Source organism: Coccidioides immitis, assembly GCF_000149335.2.
Source record: "Coccidioides immitis RS genomic scaffold supercont3.1, whole genome shotgun sequence".
NCBI lineage: Eukaryota > Fungi > Ascomycota > Eurotiomycetes > Onygenales > Onygenaceae > Coccidioides > Coccidioides immitis.
Window position 1 is genome coordinate 4,352,895 of NW_004504310.1, and position 15,196 is coordinate 4,368,090.

Here is a 15,196-nt window from a genome sequence, read left to right on the forward strand (position 1 = left end):
TAATGGACATACTGCTGATGCAATTTTGCATGCATTTGCCGCAGTGGTTAAAGGGACAGGCTGCCCGTGGTTCCAGAAGGCCCGATGTGTTGATCGTTTCTACGTCGGAGGCGAAAGCCACATGGCTGACCCTCACGATGGCTAAAAGGAGCGTCTGAAGTTTCATGGTCGATAAATATAGAAAGGAAGCACTGCAACGATTGACTATTGGGGGGGGAGGGGAAAGGAGCACGTCAAGGAAAGCTGCGAGGGAGCAAGAAAATACTGAAAGCGAGAAATGGACCGTCACTGGCCTACCTCATAGGTAGGAAACGCCCTATTTATCTTATGACGATGATTAGATGCCATTGAGGCTCCTCTCGGATGAGTTCAGCCGTAACTAAGTAGTTAACAGAAGCCATCGATAGATCAGCCTCCTTGGTGCTCGAAAGACAATCCTCTTCCCAACTTCTTCCAGTTAACTCATCTCAATAAGCGACCGGCCCCACGCATCCCGCTATCATTGATGATGCCAGACAGCTGACTGGGAGTCCGGTGCTCCTGGCTTAAACAATGTGCTTTCTGGACCGAGCCGCAAAATTGCAATTTTCAGGGGCAGGGCTTCCCGGACGTTGGCTGTTTATGTCATTGCGAGTCTTCGAAGCTTTGCTTCATGAACTTTTAATTATGGAGAACAGTAACGCACTGCTAGGAGAAAGCAGTCGCAGCAGAAGTTTCTTGACATTTGTTCGCCTTTTGGTCCGAGTCAAATGTCTTCTAAAAGCCGATGCGCCGGTCTATGTCAAGAGTGCCAACGCGCAGCACCAAAAAAAAAAAAAAAAAAAAAAAAAAAAGGAAGAATCAGAAATGCAGGTTGAGACAATGTCGCGTGTCCCAAAAGGATCTCAAAGCATCTGATGAGCACTGGATCTCATCCCACAGCAAGGCTGTCTCTTACCCAGGGCTGAAAAGGAGAATCTTTTCATCGCGCATTCTAGACCGCGATCGTCCGCTTTGACATTCCCCTGCATGAAACCAACATTTGCACCGGGTTGTGTTTGCCCGGTTCCGGCCGCTTGCCAGACCAAGCCGTGCACGGGCCTTTTTGGACCGCTCAGCGCGGCGACGGCGAAAAATCAAACTCCCGCTTCAGCAAAGTTTGTTTCTCCATAAAGGCCTTCATGTTTTGTTGTATTTATCCTGCTTGCCGCAGCAGGCGCCGCCGAAATTCAGGGTGTTTTGCGATTTTGTATGCTACAGACAACGTCTGCGTCGATATCCTTCTCGCACAATCAATTCATTGGGCTGCTCTCCACTTGGGTGCTGGCACCATTCAACCCAGGATTCCTGCAAGCAATGGAGTGGACTTGCTGAAAAGAATGCGGTGCTCATAACTTACCGTCATTTGCAATTGGTTCTTTTTATCATGGAGTTGTCAGGCGGCTCGGAATCAGCCGATAGTTACTTAAATAGATTATGGATGTTTGCGCACGGACATATGGAATCATGTGTATCAAGCACCGCGTCTAGAATGATGTCCGAAGATTTCCGGTCCTCGAGAACTGTGAGCAAACAGGAATTCGTATGATGATTTTTGACGTTACATTAGAAACACAAGAGTTTCGCTTTCAGGTACATATTTTTGCGGCGCTTACTAGATGGGTGTCTGAGCAAATATCGGCTACATATTCTTCCTAAGTGACTTCAAGCTCTGCACAATCTTGATATTGCTCAGATCGAGGACAGTTACTTCTACCGGACTACGGAGTACTACCTCCCAAGCACTTTTTTTCGCCGTGACGATAGCCATAGAGAAGGCATCATCAAATGAGCCCTGACACTCGGCACCCCAACTCAAAATGGGACACTTGCGTTCCCTTGGGTAATCTTTCTCTGCAGATACTATGTGTGCTTTCCGATGGAGTGTGCACAGGCGCTTATTATCATGTTCTTCCTCCTTAGCGGTACCTCGAACGCTGGCCTATGCTATTCTTCCGCTTGGACGGGTGCCTGCTCTATTTTTAAACGCCTTGCTGGGTTAAAGGGGGCTGTTTTGACATATATGACAAACTATTGCATGCTTTGGGCACTTGAAAACAGTATTCCATACTATTTTTCACTAACTCGGCCTTTCCCCTCACCGGTTGAACAACCTTCACAATACTCACCTGTTGATATCAATAGTATTTGGCAGACGGAGAATAGATGGCAGGCCCTAACGCTTAACTATCCTGATGTTCATTGTGAGTGATTTGACCATGGATATTTGACGCACAACTCCTGTTGCAGGCTTGATGATAAGTAGCTTCGTGTGTTTGATGTTGGGACAAATCAACTACTTGACATAGTTTTATGAGAGTGATGTATTGCGAAATAGGTGCTTATTGACGCCGCAAAGACCCATCGTGGGCAGCTTTCTCCCAACAGGTGCGAATATTATTGATTGCCGTTGCCCCGGAGTTGGTTATTCAACCTTCGAAATTTTTTAAGCTTGACGAAGGGGTTAACTGATGTATTGCTCAGTGGTTGGGAAGTGTTTTTGGTCCCATGGGGCCTCGAATAGCAGAGACGTGGCATTGGGATTTTCATTGTCAACCATACCTGATCTTTAAGTAATAATGCCGTTCTTCGTAGGCTTCATTATAGGTATCTCCAAGGGATCTTTCAAGATGACACTCATACACGCATAACTCGGCGCTTGTCTCGGTCGCCAAGGTTGAGTGCTCAGCCTCGCCAAGCGCACAACTTCACGGTGGAGAGCGCGTGGACGTCGCAAACCCTCTCCAGACCTCAAAAGCAACAGCGAGTGGTCTCGAGTGGATGGTGCATCTCCAACTTGATAGTTTAAGCTTTGAAGAAGCGGACCCAAGGAGACCGAAGAAACCAGCACTGATCTGGGATCAAGTCGCAGTTGTGGTGCTGATTGTTGCCAGCACCGCCTGGCAAAGAATACGGGACGTTGGCTGCATGCTTCAGGCTTAGCCGCAAGGCTGCAGTTTAAAACGGCGAGGATCTGATTCTCTTCCCCGCCCCAATGGCCTGCAGTATGACATTTATTTCCTGCAGAAAGCCTGACGACAAGCGGCCAGCTTGCAGCTGAGACAGACACGTTTAAAAGGTGCGATGGCAGCGGAAGATGCATGAATCAACCCCCTCAACCTTTTCAGGCGTCCATTGCGCCCAAGTGTGATCTCTTCCGTTTCTTCAACTGCATTCTTTTGGAATCGAAACAGCTTGATCGACACTCACTCTTTAGAAATCAATGTTTTCTCCTATGTACGGTTCACAGAAAGGAATCTTTCGAGTACGATTTACTTCAGCGTAGTTGGCATGGATTCCCCCCAAGGCCGCTCAGAGACAGAGACGGGCGCCTCTATGCACACTCGAGCCAGCTCCGTCCCGACACCGACGACCAGTCAGTTAAGGGAGCCATTACCGCCACACTATCTGGCTTCAGTGAATGAAACCGTCTCCTTTGAGCCACGCCCAAGCCGGTCATCCAGCATCGTGTCGACGAGGACCGGATTGACAATTGGGACCTTGCAAGACGAGACGAGGAGCATACGCAGCGTTGACCTGACCATTGGGGGCAGGCTATTTCATATCAACCGAGATGCATCAAGGATATCGATCTTGGAACCAAACGATTTACCCCCATATTCACCTCCGCCACATGGGTTCTCTTCTCTTAGCCAAGTCATTGGAGAGGCTGAGCAGACCCATCCTCACCCGATTCAGCGTTCCGTTTCTAGTTCAACCACCGGCCCTCCAGGATCGGCTGATGAGGTCCTACATACAAACAGCGATGAACAAACCGTAGGAAGGAGCCTCTCTTTTAATCCAGGACCTGATAAACTTTCTGTTATACCGAAGAGAAGATCCGCTTCGCAGGGTAATATCCCAGACAGCGCTTACAGCAGTGCCGGACAGCCTGTTTCACCCCTTCGCCGGCGAAATGGCGTTCGTTTGCCCAGAATTTTTACTTCAATACCCCATGAGCGCGACACCTGCTCAGAGGATACCACGCTTCTTGACAACGAGTCCGGAAGCATCCGCGTAACGCGCTCGGCAGGACCGCGCATTGGCGGTGGTGAAGTACACTCGAGGTCGCCATCATACATTGGACAAAATGCTCACGGCAAATTCCCTACCTGTGTTGAATCGACACACTTGACCTGTCCGCACACAAGTTATGGTGGATATTCGCCAAACATGGACGAGCCGCAGATCCTTGCGCCCCAGAGCCCGGCTAGGGTCGAAGAAAACCACGCTGATGGAACTACGCCACCATCGATGGACTCGGAAAACGATATAAGCATTCACTATTCACGTTTAATCCGCAATATCGATCGCGATAATCGAAAGGCTCTCAACCTTCGGGATAAGGAGCTGGCTACGATGCGCGTAAGATTAAACGAACTAGACCAAGTTTATCGAAAGGAGCTGAAGTCGCGGGATTTTACAATCGACGATCTCCGGAAACGGCTTCAGCATCTCGAAGAGCAGATGCAATCACGGATTGAGAAATCGCAGAATGAAGTAGAGGAGCAGTGGGAAAGCCGATGGAAGTTAAGGGACCGGCATTACATGGAGAGGATGAGGAGGATGGAATTGGATTTTCAGAAGCAATTAGAGCAAGCTGTCTCCGATCGGGACAGCGAATGGGCAGCCGAGCTGAAGAGGATGAATGACAAGCTTTTGAAAAATATTGGTGGTACAGGCAGTTTATCAGATTAAAAAAAAAAAAAAGCTGGGGGCTGGCCAGTGTATCCAGGCCCCAGCGCTATGGGCCATGGTTCTAGCGCAACCCAGAGCGGATTCAACAGCAGGATAAGGGCATCCAGTAATAGCACAGAGAATGGAGTACAGTCCGTAGCTTTGTCCAACCCACACATATTGAGCTCTTGTTTTATTGGTTGTGCAAGCAACGTTGTGTCCGAGGATCGCGGCTATCAGGCTGCAGCCCTTGCGGCGCAAAGTATGATATCACAGCTTTTCCGGACACCAGAAAGATAACTGACGACGACAGCCAATGTGTGGACTCAGAAGACCACCACCGCTGGCCAAGCAAAATATGGGAGTTCAAGACGGAGGACCATGCCATAATCCCGGTTGATAGAAAATGACCTGCTTTGGTGGGCCCTTGATTGCGAATTATCGGCAAATGTCTCTTTGCTTTGGTTTTTTCGCTCCGGCTCAACCGCCAGTTTGCGGTGGAAACGCCCAGAAACAACAGCCGGGGGGTTCCTTCAAACCAAACGATCAAACCCTCTTTGCTTTTTTGCTCTCAACTCTCTTCTGTCGTCATTTAAAAATCATCCAAGGGACACTTTTCTGTCAGTACGTTTTAATGACATGGTCGATATCCTCTAATTTATTGTCTCTCCGTTAGCTTGCCTTCTCCTCCTATCGTTGAATCATTTAATATCCGACACTAAAAGGCTCCCTTTTTCTTTTTTTTTTTTTTCCCTCGCCTCCCAAAACTCCCGAGCGCACGTTCTCAAAGCGAACTTTTCGAAACAAAATATTTCGCGTCCCGGGCCTCCCTCTTGGGCGAATTCTGCTATATTAGTACTCCGTACAACATAATAATATACAATAGGAATATGCGATATCCTGTCTTTCTCCCCATATATCCATAGTAGTTGTTGTTATCAAGAGTGTGGCGTTAATTCGTTTTTCTTCTCTGCTTGTTTTGAATAGTTCCCGGAGAAAGGCGATCGCTCCCGTATCCTGAGCTCCCTGCAAAAGACCTTCCATCGCTCCTCCACCGTCCGCGCATACGGCAAAATTTTTCTGATCTCGACGACGGTGACCGCGGTGTGCGTGGCTGCTATCGACGTCGCCGGCGCTGCGATCCGGAAGAATTATCGGAGATAAGGAAGGGAAAAAGGGAGGATACATGGTCGCGACAGAGGGATTGAGAATTTGACTAGAGCTAAAGTCGCAAGGACCTGGGCAAAAAGGAAAAGGAAGGATTCAAGATGGCGACGGGCTCGACGTACCGGCCTATGGTGGCATGGGTGTACGATACCATGCTGTGGTTGTTCTCGGTGCTGGTGGACCTGTTCTTTCGAGAGGTGCATCCTCGAGGATCATGGAAGGTTCCGAAGAGGGGAGCGGTGATTCTTGTTGCTGCTCCGCATGCGAACCAGGTGCGATATTGCTTGCTTGCTTGAGCTGTTGCTATCTATTGTCCTTCTTCGCGCAAATGGTGTTACAAGAGAAGACTTTCACTGACCGATCGTTTTTGTGCTTTCGTCCCAACAGTTTGTCGATTCCTTAATCTTAATGCGCGTTATGCGGAGAGAGCTTCAAAGACGGGTTGCTTTTCTTATCGCTGAGAAGTCCTTCCGGCGGAAATTCATTGGCTTGCTCGCCAGGGCTTCTGGTGCAGTTCCCGTGTCCAGAGCCATGGACAACATGAAGCCCGGCAAGGGTGCTATATATCTTCCGGATCCCGTGAACAACCCTACCTTGCTGAGAGGGATTGATACAAATTTCGAAAGCCCCGAGTTTCAAGTTGGCGGCACGATCACACTTCCGACGGTGAATGGGCAAGCTGCTAGCACCGATATTGGCGAGATACGCGGTCCCGAAGAGATCATTTTAAGAAAGCCGTTCAAAACCAAGGATTCCCTCTATCAGCTGACTGGAAGAACCGACATCACTGCCGACGGAAATTTCACCATGAAGTCTCTTAGTGGGCCCAACCCTGATTTCAAGGGCACCAAGTTCAAGGTCGCGCCGCACATTGATCAAACCCAGGTTTATAGAGCGGTTTTTGACACCTTAAACAATGGTGGATGCATTGGAATTTTTCCTGAGGGTGGCAGTCATGACCGTCCGGATCTGCTTCCTTTGAAAGGTACGTTTATGCCCCAGCGACCGTTTAACTCTTTGGAAACTAACCTTGTAACAAGCTGGTGTTGCGCTGATGGCCCTCGGGGCTCTAGCTGAGAATCCCGACTGTCCGGTAAAAATTGTACCCTGTGGAATGAATTATTTCCATGCCCATAAGTTCCGTTCTCGGGCGGTTATAGAATTTGGCAACCCCATTGAAGTCCCTCCTGAACTTGTCAAAATGTACAGGGATGGGCACAGACGTGAAGCTGTGGGCTCATTGCTGAATACTATCTACCAAGGACTTGTCTCGGTGACAGTCACCAGTACAGACTATGAGACCTTAATGGTTTGTACCTCACATCGATTGTTTCGGAGACTTTATTTTCTTGGTTTCTGACATATCTGTAGTTAATTCAAGCCGCAAGACGACTTTATAACTCGACAGGCAGAAAATTGCCACTTCCGGTTGTTGTGGAACTGAACCGTCGGCTCGTTAAAGGGTATGAACATTACAAGAATGACCCTAGAATAATAGGGGTGAAGAAGTCCGTGATGGAATACAACAAACAACTATGGCTCCTTGGAGTCCGTGACCACCAAGTCGAGTACGCCAAATTTTCGTTCATAAAGGTGATTACCACCTTGATTTACCGCCTCGTCAAGTTGGCAGTCATGGCTATTGGGACATTACCCGGTTTAATCCTATTTGCTCCAGTTTTTGTGGCCACGAAGACAATTTCCAGAAAGAAATCAAAAGAGGCTCTGGCAGCGTCCAGTGTCAAGATCCAGGGCCGTGATGTGATGGCCACCTGGAAGCTTTTGGTTGCTTTGGCATTCGCGCCAATCCTATACTTGTTTTACACTGTTGTCCTCACATATTGGACTTACTATAACCGCGTGCAAGGATACGTCCCAGGATGGGTGCCACTTTGGGTAGTGGTATTATTTGGCTTTGGATTTTTCCCATCCATCACGTTCGCGGCGTTGCGCATTGGTGAGGTAGGGATGGATATCATCAAATCCCTGCGGCCCTTGGTGCTCTCGCTTAACCCGACGTCTGCAAATACACTCCATAGACTTCGGATTCGACGCGCAGAGCTATCTGAGCAAGTTACAACCCTAATCAATACCTTCGGGCCGGAACTATATCCCGATTTCGACTCGACTCGAATTGTTGCAGACCCGTTGAAGGAGGCATTCTTCACCGACGAAAGCACGGCGAAATCTAGACCTCAGTTAGACGGAGAATCGATGGATCTCCGGCGAATGCAGCACGGCGAGCCCGCCCATCCTGGCGTCGAAGGCCAGCTCCCCCGCAACGAATCCTTCCATGATCTTGCCAACTTTGGGTTTTTCTCCACACGGCCGCCTAGCCGTGATAGCCATAGCCGCAGCAGCTCCAGCGGTGGTCTGGTTGGATCTGCGGGATTCCCCGTGAAGTCGTTCACCACCCTGGACAGCAAAGAAAGCTTCGACGAAGTTACCAGACGCATCCGTGGAGCGATGCGGGAGCGCGGACGGCAGCGACGGAAGAGCGAGGATAGTGGATTTTCGGTGGAAAGTTCAGGGTCGCTGTCGCCGATCCGGGTGGATTCTAGAAAGTATAAGTGAAAGAGATCAGGGTTATATATATATATATCTATGTGACGTGGGCAAGCCACGTCTTTTGGTTTTTGAGATGATCAACAATGCAGGCTCCTCGGCTGTGTTTTCTGCCTGCATGTGTGGGTAAATACCGTTTAGCGAATTCCGGTTTCTTTACGCCCTGTTTGTCAATGAGCTATGTACGCTTGATGTCCTTAATCACTTTTGGCCCTTTTAATTCTTGAGCAGGTGTTGGGTTGACATTCTGGATGGAGCTATTGGTGAACGGAGAAAAGGCCTGCTTTCATTTTTTTATTTAATGGAGCATGTATGAATACTTACTTTTCCTCTTTCTTTTCTTTTCTTTTCTTTTTTTCCCTCTTGGATCATCGAGCTTAGCCTTGCATTGATATCCATAATCAGAACCCCAATACCAATGCCATCGTGTTCCTAAATGCAATATGACAAGCGGCAGACACACAAGCTCGCGGGCCGACCGTTGACGTCCAGCTGCTGGATGGCTCTGATATAGACGTCAGCGCCAAGGCCCGCGAGCCAGGATCCTGCGCAAACTCTCCGCCGCAGTGCGCTAACTTTAGCATCGGCTCCAAGGGCAAAAAAAAATATGTACGCCTGCTTGATGCGAACACGTATGCTCGAAGGGAATCTCACATTGAATTCCTTCTCTTCACTCCGTTAGCTCTCTTGTCAAAGAGTCTCTCTTTTCCTTGAGCAAACGCCATATTGTATTGTGTATTGTCTAATTTCAAAAAGCTTCTGGCTCCGCTTGTAATTTGACCGCCCTGATAAACGACCCCCTATTCGCGAGACAATTTACATTAGCTTGGTTTTCGATTCCGCGCTGGTCCGTGATCAATCGATCCTCTATCCCTCATACGATCTCGTGCTCTGGGGCGACGTGCTTGAGATTGACTGTCGCTTGAATTTCCGCCCTCCTTGTGTCCATCCGTGGCTTCCCGTACTCCTGACCGAACTATACTGGTGGATTTACATCTTTGAGCACCATCCGATTTCTTTGGCCCTGACGAGTCATATTTCTTCATATACTGCCTCACTTGCATGTCTAGCTCGTCGCCGTTGTTGTTTCCCGGCCGCTTATTTTACGAACTCCAAGAAACGCGAGGCAACAGAGATCCCCAAGTCGCCCGCCATGTCGTCATCCATGCACCTTTCCAAAATGCGGAAATGGTTCGCCTCGTCCCCGCCGGTGGAATGGGGGATTGGGCACATCAGAGAGCTTCTGATCGGGGCGCTGAAGCAGGGACCCATCCCGCAACACGTGGCGTTTGTGATGGATGGAAATAGACGGTTTGCGAGAAACCATGCTATAGAGAGAGTGGAGGGACATAATTTGGGGTTTGAGGCCCTGGCAAAGGTATCTTGCTTGCTCCTCGGAACGGTTTTATATTTTCTCACTTGGGCTGGGATGCTAAGCTGGGATCCGTCATAGATACTGGAAGTCTGTTACAAGGCCGGCGTCAAGGTGGTCACGATATACGCATTTAGCATTGAGAATTTCAAGCGGTCGAAATTCGAGGTCGATGCCCTGATGGAGATGGCGAAGGTGAAGCTATCTCAGTTATCCCAGCATGGTGACCTGCTCGATAGATATGGTGCCAGCGTGAGAGTGTTGGGGAGAAGGGAGTTGGTGAAGGCGGATGTGCTGGAAGCGATCGATCGGGCCGTCGAGCTTACGAGTCGGAACGGGGATGCGATTCTCAATATCTGTTTCCCCTACACGTCTAGGGACGAAATTACATCTGCCATACGCAATACCGTGATCGATTATAGTACCCCACTTGATCGGACCTCGTCGAATGGGATCAAACGGCAATTTTCGAAATCACGAATCGTACAGACCATCCGAGAACAAGCACCAAGTGCGGAACCAAACCCCAAGGAGGTCGAACTCGTGTCCGAGGAGGACCGCTCCACTATTGAACCTCCATCTTCGTTTTCTTCTACGACAACTCTGCAACAGTCCCAGATGGCAAGCAAGCTGTCCACAGTATCTGGGCCCTATACGTCATATCCTCCGAACAGCGACCAGCTGATATTCCTCTCCCCCGAAACGATTTCTACTCAAACCCTTGACGACCACATGCTCACTGCGGATAGCCCACCCCTGGACCTCTTAATCCGTACATCGGGCGTGGAACGATTAAGCGACTTCATGCTCTGGCAATGCCATGAAGATACCGACATTATCTTCTTAGACACCCTCTGGCCATCGTTTGGGCTGTGGGACTTCTTGCCAGTTCTTTGGGAATGGCAATGGCGAGTCCGAAAGCAAGGACGAAGACGACATACTCATAGTGCCCGTGGGTCGGCATTGCGTGACACGCAACTGTCCAGCAGCATGTCCAATGAGTGGTCTTCTGACGACGAGCATATGGCGAAAAAGATGAAGAGTCTGTAGACGTGCCCTTCCCCGGTCATGCGTGTTTCCTTTTTTCTGTTCGGATGTCTGGAGCCAGTCCCTTAGCATGTATCACCACGGTGGGCTCTGCTTCCTTTATGGACAGGGATAGAGCTATTATCTCCGATTTTTTTATCTCATTTCTACATATTAGCCCCCCTGTTGTTTCCTCGAGCTTTTTAGAATATACACACATGTCTATGTACTCCATATCTAGAAATGATATACCCGGTTCTGTGCATCTCCCTCCTGGCTGAGTCATCCGGTAACCGCCTGTTGCTCAGGGCGAGGGGCAGCGAAAAGTCAAAAGGCGGGGGAACAGCGCAGCGACACGTCCGACCTGCAATCGTCAACCCCTCGATCATCCGCCAGTCTCTGCTTGGCTTGCCTGACATCAATCGCCCGTTTATCATCATCTAAACAAGCTGTCTACGATTCAAAAATGCCTCAGTCATACGAAGGTCGCAAGGTGCTGCTGTAAGTTGGCGGTTGCTCTTCTCTCACGACGTTGGCCGACCCGGAGGAGAGAATCTTAGTCAAACTGTTTTCATGCTGACGATGAATGATTCTGCATAGTCTAGGAAGCGGATTCGGTATGCGGTCCTTTCAAGAAACGTTCAATTGGCGAAAGCAAACAAGACTGACTGTGTCAATTGACAGTGACCAAGCCAACTCTCGATATCCTCAGCAATGACGGGGTCCACGTTACAGTCGGTATGTCCTCCCAATCTGCTAAATTTGCTTGGATAAACGCCCTTCTACAGTCCAGCAACAATGACTGACCATTTGTTCACTTGTCGACAGCTTGCCGCACTCTCGAATCTGCGAAGAAGCTTTGCCAAGGCATGAAAAACACCACTCCAATCTCCCTTGACGTGAACAACAGCGAAGCTCTCGACGCTGAGCTTTCCAAGAATGACCTTGTCATCTCCTTGATCCCGTATATCCATCATGCTACTGTGATCAAGGCGGCTATCCGTACTAAGAAGAATGTTGTCACGACATCGTACGTCTCACCCGCAATGTTGGAGTTGGAGAAGGAGGCCAAGGAGGCAGGAATTACTGTCATGAACGAGATTGGTCTTGATCCCGTATGTTTCTAATACTTTTTTAACCCAAAACGAAGCGTGGAAGGAACTGCGTAGGCTTACGAATTGGTGCAAATAGGGTATTGATCATCTCTATGCCGTTAAGACTATCACTGAGGTATGTCTCCCCGAACAACTGTGTATGCGTCTTCAGGGGGGACCCTGACTGACAACCACGTTAGGTCCACGCCGCTGGCGGCAAGATTACTTCTTTCCTTTCATACTGCGGTGGTCTCCCCGCACCTGAGTGCTCCGACAATCCTCTGGGATACAAGTTCTCATGGTCTAGCAGAGGCGTCCTTCTTGCTCTTCGCAATGCCGCAAAATACTACAAGGACGGCAAGATCGAGTCTGTCTCCGGCCCTGAGCTAATGGGCACTGCTCAGCCGTATTTCATCTACCCCGGCTTTGCCTTCGTCGCCTACCCCAACCGTGACTCAACAATGTACAAGGAGCGCTACCACATCCCTGAAGCCGAGACCGTGATCCGTGGCACCCTCCGCTTCCAGGGATTCCCGGCAATGATTCGTGCCCTCGTGGACATCGGATTCCTTAGCGACGAGCCCAAGGACTACTTGAATTCTCCAATTGCCTGGAAGGAGGCCACCAAGCAAGTGCTCGGCGCCTCATCCTCTGATGAAAAGGATCTCGCCTGGGCTATCTCCTCCAAGACGGAATTCCCATCCACCGAAGAGAAAAACCGCATCATCGCAGGTCTCCGCTGGATTGGCCTTTTCTCCGACGAGAAGATTACCCCTCGTGGCAACCCCCTTGATACCCTCTGCGCAACCTTGGAGCAGAAGATGCAGTACGGCCCTGGTGAGAGGGATATGGTTATGTTGCAGCACAGGTTTGAGATTGAGAACAAGGATGGCAGCAAGGAGACCAGAACAAGCACCTTGTGCGACTATGGTGATCCAAAGGGCTACTCCTCGATGGCTAGATTGGTTGGTGTGCCCTGTGCTGTTGCTGTTAAGCAGGTCCTTGATGGGACCATTAGTGAAAAGGTACGTTGGATCATCTTTTTCGTCGTTCAAAGAAAGAACATACATTGCTAACTGTTGATAATAGGGTATCCTTGCACCCATGTCTATGGAGATCTGCGCCCCATTGATCAAGGCTCTCAAGGAAGAATACGATATTGAAATGATTGAGAAGACCCTCTAAGAGACGCGAAGCACAGCCATTAACCACGTCTTGGTCGATTATGTTTTAGCTGAGATTTGCAGCTATGGATAGACCTTAAATATTTAACATAATTAGAGGCACAAAACGGAAATCAAAAATTTGGATGGATGGATGGATTAAAAGGTCAAATTCATTATCATTGCATGGTGTGTCTACAAGTCCGTTATTATATCGTCAGCCACCATCGAAATCATTCATCCATCATTTCATAACTTTGATCACTACTTTTCCCCTTGCATGTCTCCCTTCAACTCTCTCGAACGCTGCTTCAAAGTCGTTGAATTCGTAAACCGAGTCCAGGAAAGCTCTGCACTTCCCATTTTCTAAGAACTCCGTCACTCGCGCCAAATCTTTCCCGCGAGCTGCATCCATTATGAAAAACCGATTCGTGACGTCCTTTGCCTGGCAGTCTGCAGGTTTTCTACTCTCTGGCGGCTCGCATACGCTGAGCAACTGCCCACCGTCCTTGACGGCGTTCCAAGCATCAGCGAGGGCCCCTCTTCCAAAACAATCCACCACCAGGTCAACCTTCCTATGCTCTGGATCCCGGGACACCCATTCCGCAAGGCTGCTTTGCTTATAATCCACCAAGTCCGTTGCACCAATTTCCCTCAACAGTTTCTCCATATCCGCATCCCCACCATACGTGCCCACAATCCTCTCAAATCCCGCAATCCTCGCAAGCTGCACACACCACAGCCCAACGTTCCCACTGGCAGCGGTAACAACCACAGCCTTACCCCTGGTCGCCTCGTCATCCGGCCCCTTGAACCCGGCCTGGTCGAAGACCAACTGCCACGCCGTCAGCGCACTCATCGGCACCGTCGCGGCATGCACAAAGTCCAGGTTCTTCGGCTTCAGAGCGATCTCTGAGCCGAGGAGGATGGTGTATTCCTGGGCGGCGCCGGGTCTGGACCATGGAATTCGCGCGTAGACCGCGTCGCCGGGCTTGAAGGAGGATGTGGGAGGGGCGAGGACGATGGTGCCGGCAACGTCCTGGCCGGGGACGTGCAAGAGAGGGGCCTTGGGGATGCCGAATTTCCACCAGGTGAGTTCGCCGGCGCAGGGGGCGGTGGTGTGCACGCGGATGAGGTGCTCGTCGGCGTCAAGGTCGGGGGTGGGCGCTGGGCGCGTGGTGCGGGTTAGGGAGTCTTCTTGGGGGTTGTGGAAGAGGGCACGGGTGGTGGCGGGTATGGAGGAGGTGGGGGCGGCCATCGTTGGTAAGGTAGTTCTGAGAAGAAGTTTTAAAACGGTTTTGGGTTTTTTGAGGGAATGGTATTGGCTTTCTGCTGTAGAGGCTAAGTCAGGGAGGACTCCCACGACTTTATACTCGTGTTGATTCAGCGGTCGAGACGTTGAGTCGGTAGGATCGGTGCCATCTTCGCCGATACGGTGCTTGAACTCTTTTGTACGAGAAGAAGAAAGGCGATAGGTTTGAGGATTAGCCTATTGTTGTTTTAGGCGACGGGTATTTAAGTAGAATGGGCTGGACCGTGAGAAGGTCGTATTCTGAGCCATCGGTCCCAGTCGGCAATGACATCACGAAGTTTGAAGCTCTCGCGGCAAAAATTCACCGCCAAGCTCGTTTGGGCACTTGCGACGAATGTCCCTTTTCGTGAAATGGTAAACACTGAAGCCCAAGATCATTGCAATAAGTTCTTGCAAGGGCCTTCAGGTTACGCTCCAACCTGCATCCGAGCTCTAATTATATTATCTCTTATCAGATCAAGGCCTGTGTATTCGAACGCTGCAGACATTGTCTTCTGGAGCTTGCGTCTGCAAAATCCATCCGCTGTTCAATGTGGCGGCAACCTAGTTAGTTAGTTATTCATGCCGACATATCAGCTGCATTCTACTGTCCGTCTCCGATGGTTGACAGCGGAGTTGTGCTTCAGCATTCCAACCCCCCCCCCAGCAGCCCCTAACCCTGGTCGTTGTTATGCACAAACTCAAATGACGACGAGAGGTGACCCGAGGAATGGTTCCTGAAGCGTACTCCGTGCTAGGAGGCATTATTTCCTACTTTGCCCGCTGTTGGATGGCTGGACTCGATGAGGGCCGTCTTTGATAC

The 15,196-nt window shown here is 49.9% G+C and overlaps 5 protein-coding genes across 5 annotated transcripts; 4 read left to right on the forward strand and 1 right to left on the reverse strand.

Annotated features, from left to right (window-relative positions):
- Positions 1 to 3,309: 3,309 nt before the first annotated feature.
- On the forward strand, positions 3,310 to 4,862 carry CIMG_10774 (uncharacterized protein; the record flags this gene model as incomplete). Its single annotated transcript, XM_012358894.1, has 1 exon — positions 3,310 to 4,862. The coding sequence occupies one exon, from the start codon at positions 3,310 to 3,312 to the stop codon at positions 4,714 to 4,716; it is 1,407 nt and encodes a 468-aa protein (XP_012214317.1). The 3' UTR covers positions 4,717 to 4,862.
- Positions 4,863 to 5,446: 584 nt separating this feature from the next.
- CIMG_01558 (glycerol-3-phosphate O-acyltransferase) lies at positions 5,447 to 8,867 on the forward strand. Its single transcript, XM_001247786.2, has 4 exons — positions 5,447 to 6,134; positions 6,250 to 6,847; positions 6,903 to 7,171; positions 7,234 to 8,867. The coding sequence occupies exons 1-4, from the start codon at positions 5,964 to 5,966 to the stop codon at positions 8,434 to 8,436; spliced, it is 2,241 nt and encodes a 746-aa protein (XP_001247787.1). The 5' UTR covers positions 5,447 to 5,963; the 3' UTR covers positions 8,437 to 8,867.
- A 216-nt stretch (positions 8,868 to 9,083) lies between these two features.
- On the forward strand, positions 9,084 to 11,090 carry CIMG_01556 (di-trans,poly-cis-decaprenylcistransferase). Its single transcript, XM_001247784.2, has 2 exons — positions 9,084 to 9,805; positions 9,881 to 11,090. Exons 1-2 carry the CDS (start codon positions 9,581 to 9,583, stop codon positions 10,847 to 10,849), a joined length of 1,194 nt encoding a protein of 397 aa, XP_001247785.2. The 5' UTR covers positions 9,084 to 9,580; the 3' UTR covers positions 10,850 to 11,090.
- Positions 11,091 to 11,171: 81 nt separating this feature from the next.
- CIMG_01555 (saccharopine dehydrogenase [NADP(+), L-glutamate-forming]) lies at positions 11,172 to 13,346 on the forward strand. Its single transcript, XM_001247783.2, has 7 exons — positions 11,172 to 11,326; positions 11,426 to 11,442; positions 11,510 to 11,563; positions 11,654 to 11,940; positions 12,017 to 12,055; positions 12,120 to 12,944; positions 13,009 to 13,346. Exons 1-7 carry the CDS (start codon positions 11,292 to 11,294, stop codon positions 13,102 to 13,104), a joined length of 1,353 nt encoding a protein of 450 aa, XP_001247784.2. The 5' UTR covers positions 11,172 to 11,291; the 3' UTR covers positions 13,105 to 13,346.
- CIMG_01554 (zinc-binding oxidoreductase) lies at positions 13,235 to 14,500 on the reverse strand. Its single transcript, XM_001247782.2, has one exon. The coding sequence runs from the start codon at positions 14,338 to 14,340 to the stop codon at positions 13,327 to 13,329; it is 1,014 nt and encodes a 337-aa protein (XP_001247783.2). The 5' UTR covers positions 14,341 to 14,500; the 3' UTR covers positions 13,235 to 13,326.
- Between the last annotated feature and the right edge of the window lie 696 nt (positions 14,501 to 15,196).

What these genes read in the sequence shown, in the direction of transcription:
- CIMG_01558 (XM_001247786.2), top strand. Translation starts at nt 5,964, where the DNA reads ATGGCGACGGGCTCGACGTACCGGCCTATGGTGGCATGGGTGTACGAT. An exon ending in CTGCTCCGCATGCGAACCAG is followed by an intron (nt 6,135 to 6,249) that starts GTGCGATATTGC and finishes TCGTCCCAACAG; the next exon opens with TTTGTCGATTCCTTAATCTT. An exon ending in GGATCTGCTTCCTTTGAAAG is followed by an intron (nt 6,848 to 6,902) that starts GTACGTTTATGC and finishes CCTTGTAACAAG; the next exon opens with CTGGTGTTGCGCTGATGGCC.
- CIMG_01556 (XM_001247784.2), top strand. Translation starts at nt 9,581, where the DNA reads ATGTCGTCATCCATGCACCTTTCCAAAATGCGGAAATGGTTCGCCTCG. An exon ending in GGTTTGAGGCCCTGGCAAAG is followed by an intron (nt 9,806 to 9,880) that starts GTATCTTGCTTG and finishes GATCCGTCATAG; the next exon opens with ATACTGGAAGTCTGTTACAA.
- CIMG_01555 (XM_001247783.2), top strand. Translation starts at nt 11,292, where the DNA reads ATGCCTCAGTCATACGAAGGTCGCAAGGTGCTGCT. An exon ending in ACGAGATTGGTCTTGATCCC is followed by an intron (nt 11,941 to 12,016) that starts GTATGTTTCTAA and finishes TGGTGCAAATAG; the next exon opens with GGTATTGATCATCTCTATGC. An exon ending in ATGGGACCATTAGTGAAAAG is followed by an intron (nt 12,945 to 13,008) that starts GTACGTTGGATC and finishes TGTTGATAATAG; the next exon opens with GGTATCCTTGCACCCATGTC.
- CIMG_01554 (XM_001247782.2), bottom strand. Translation starts at nt 14,340, where the DNA reads ATGGCCGCCCCCACCTCCTCCATACCCGCCACCACCCGTGCCCTCTTC.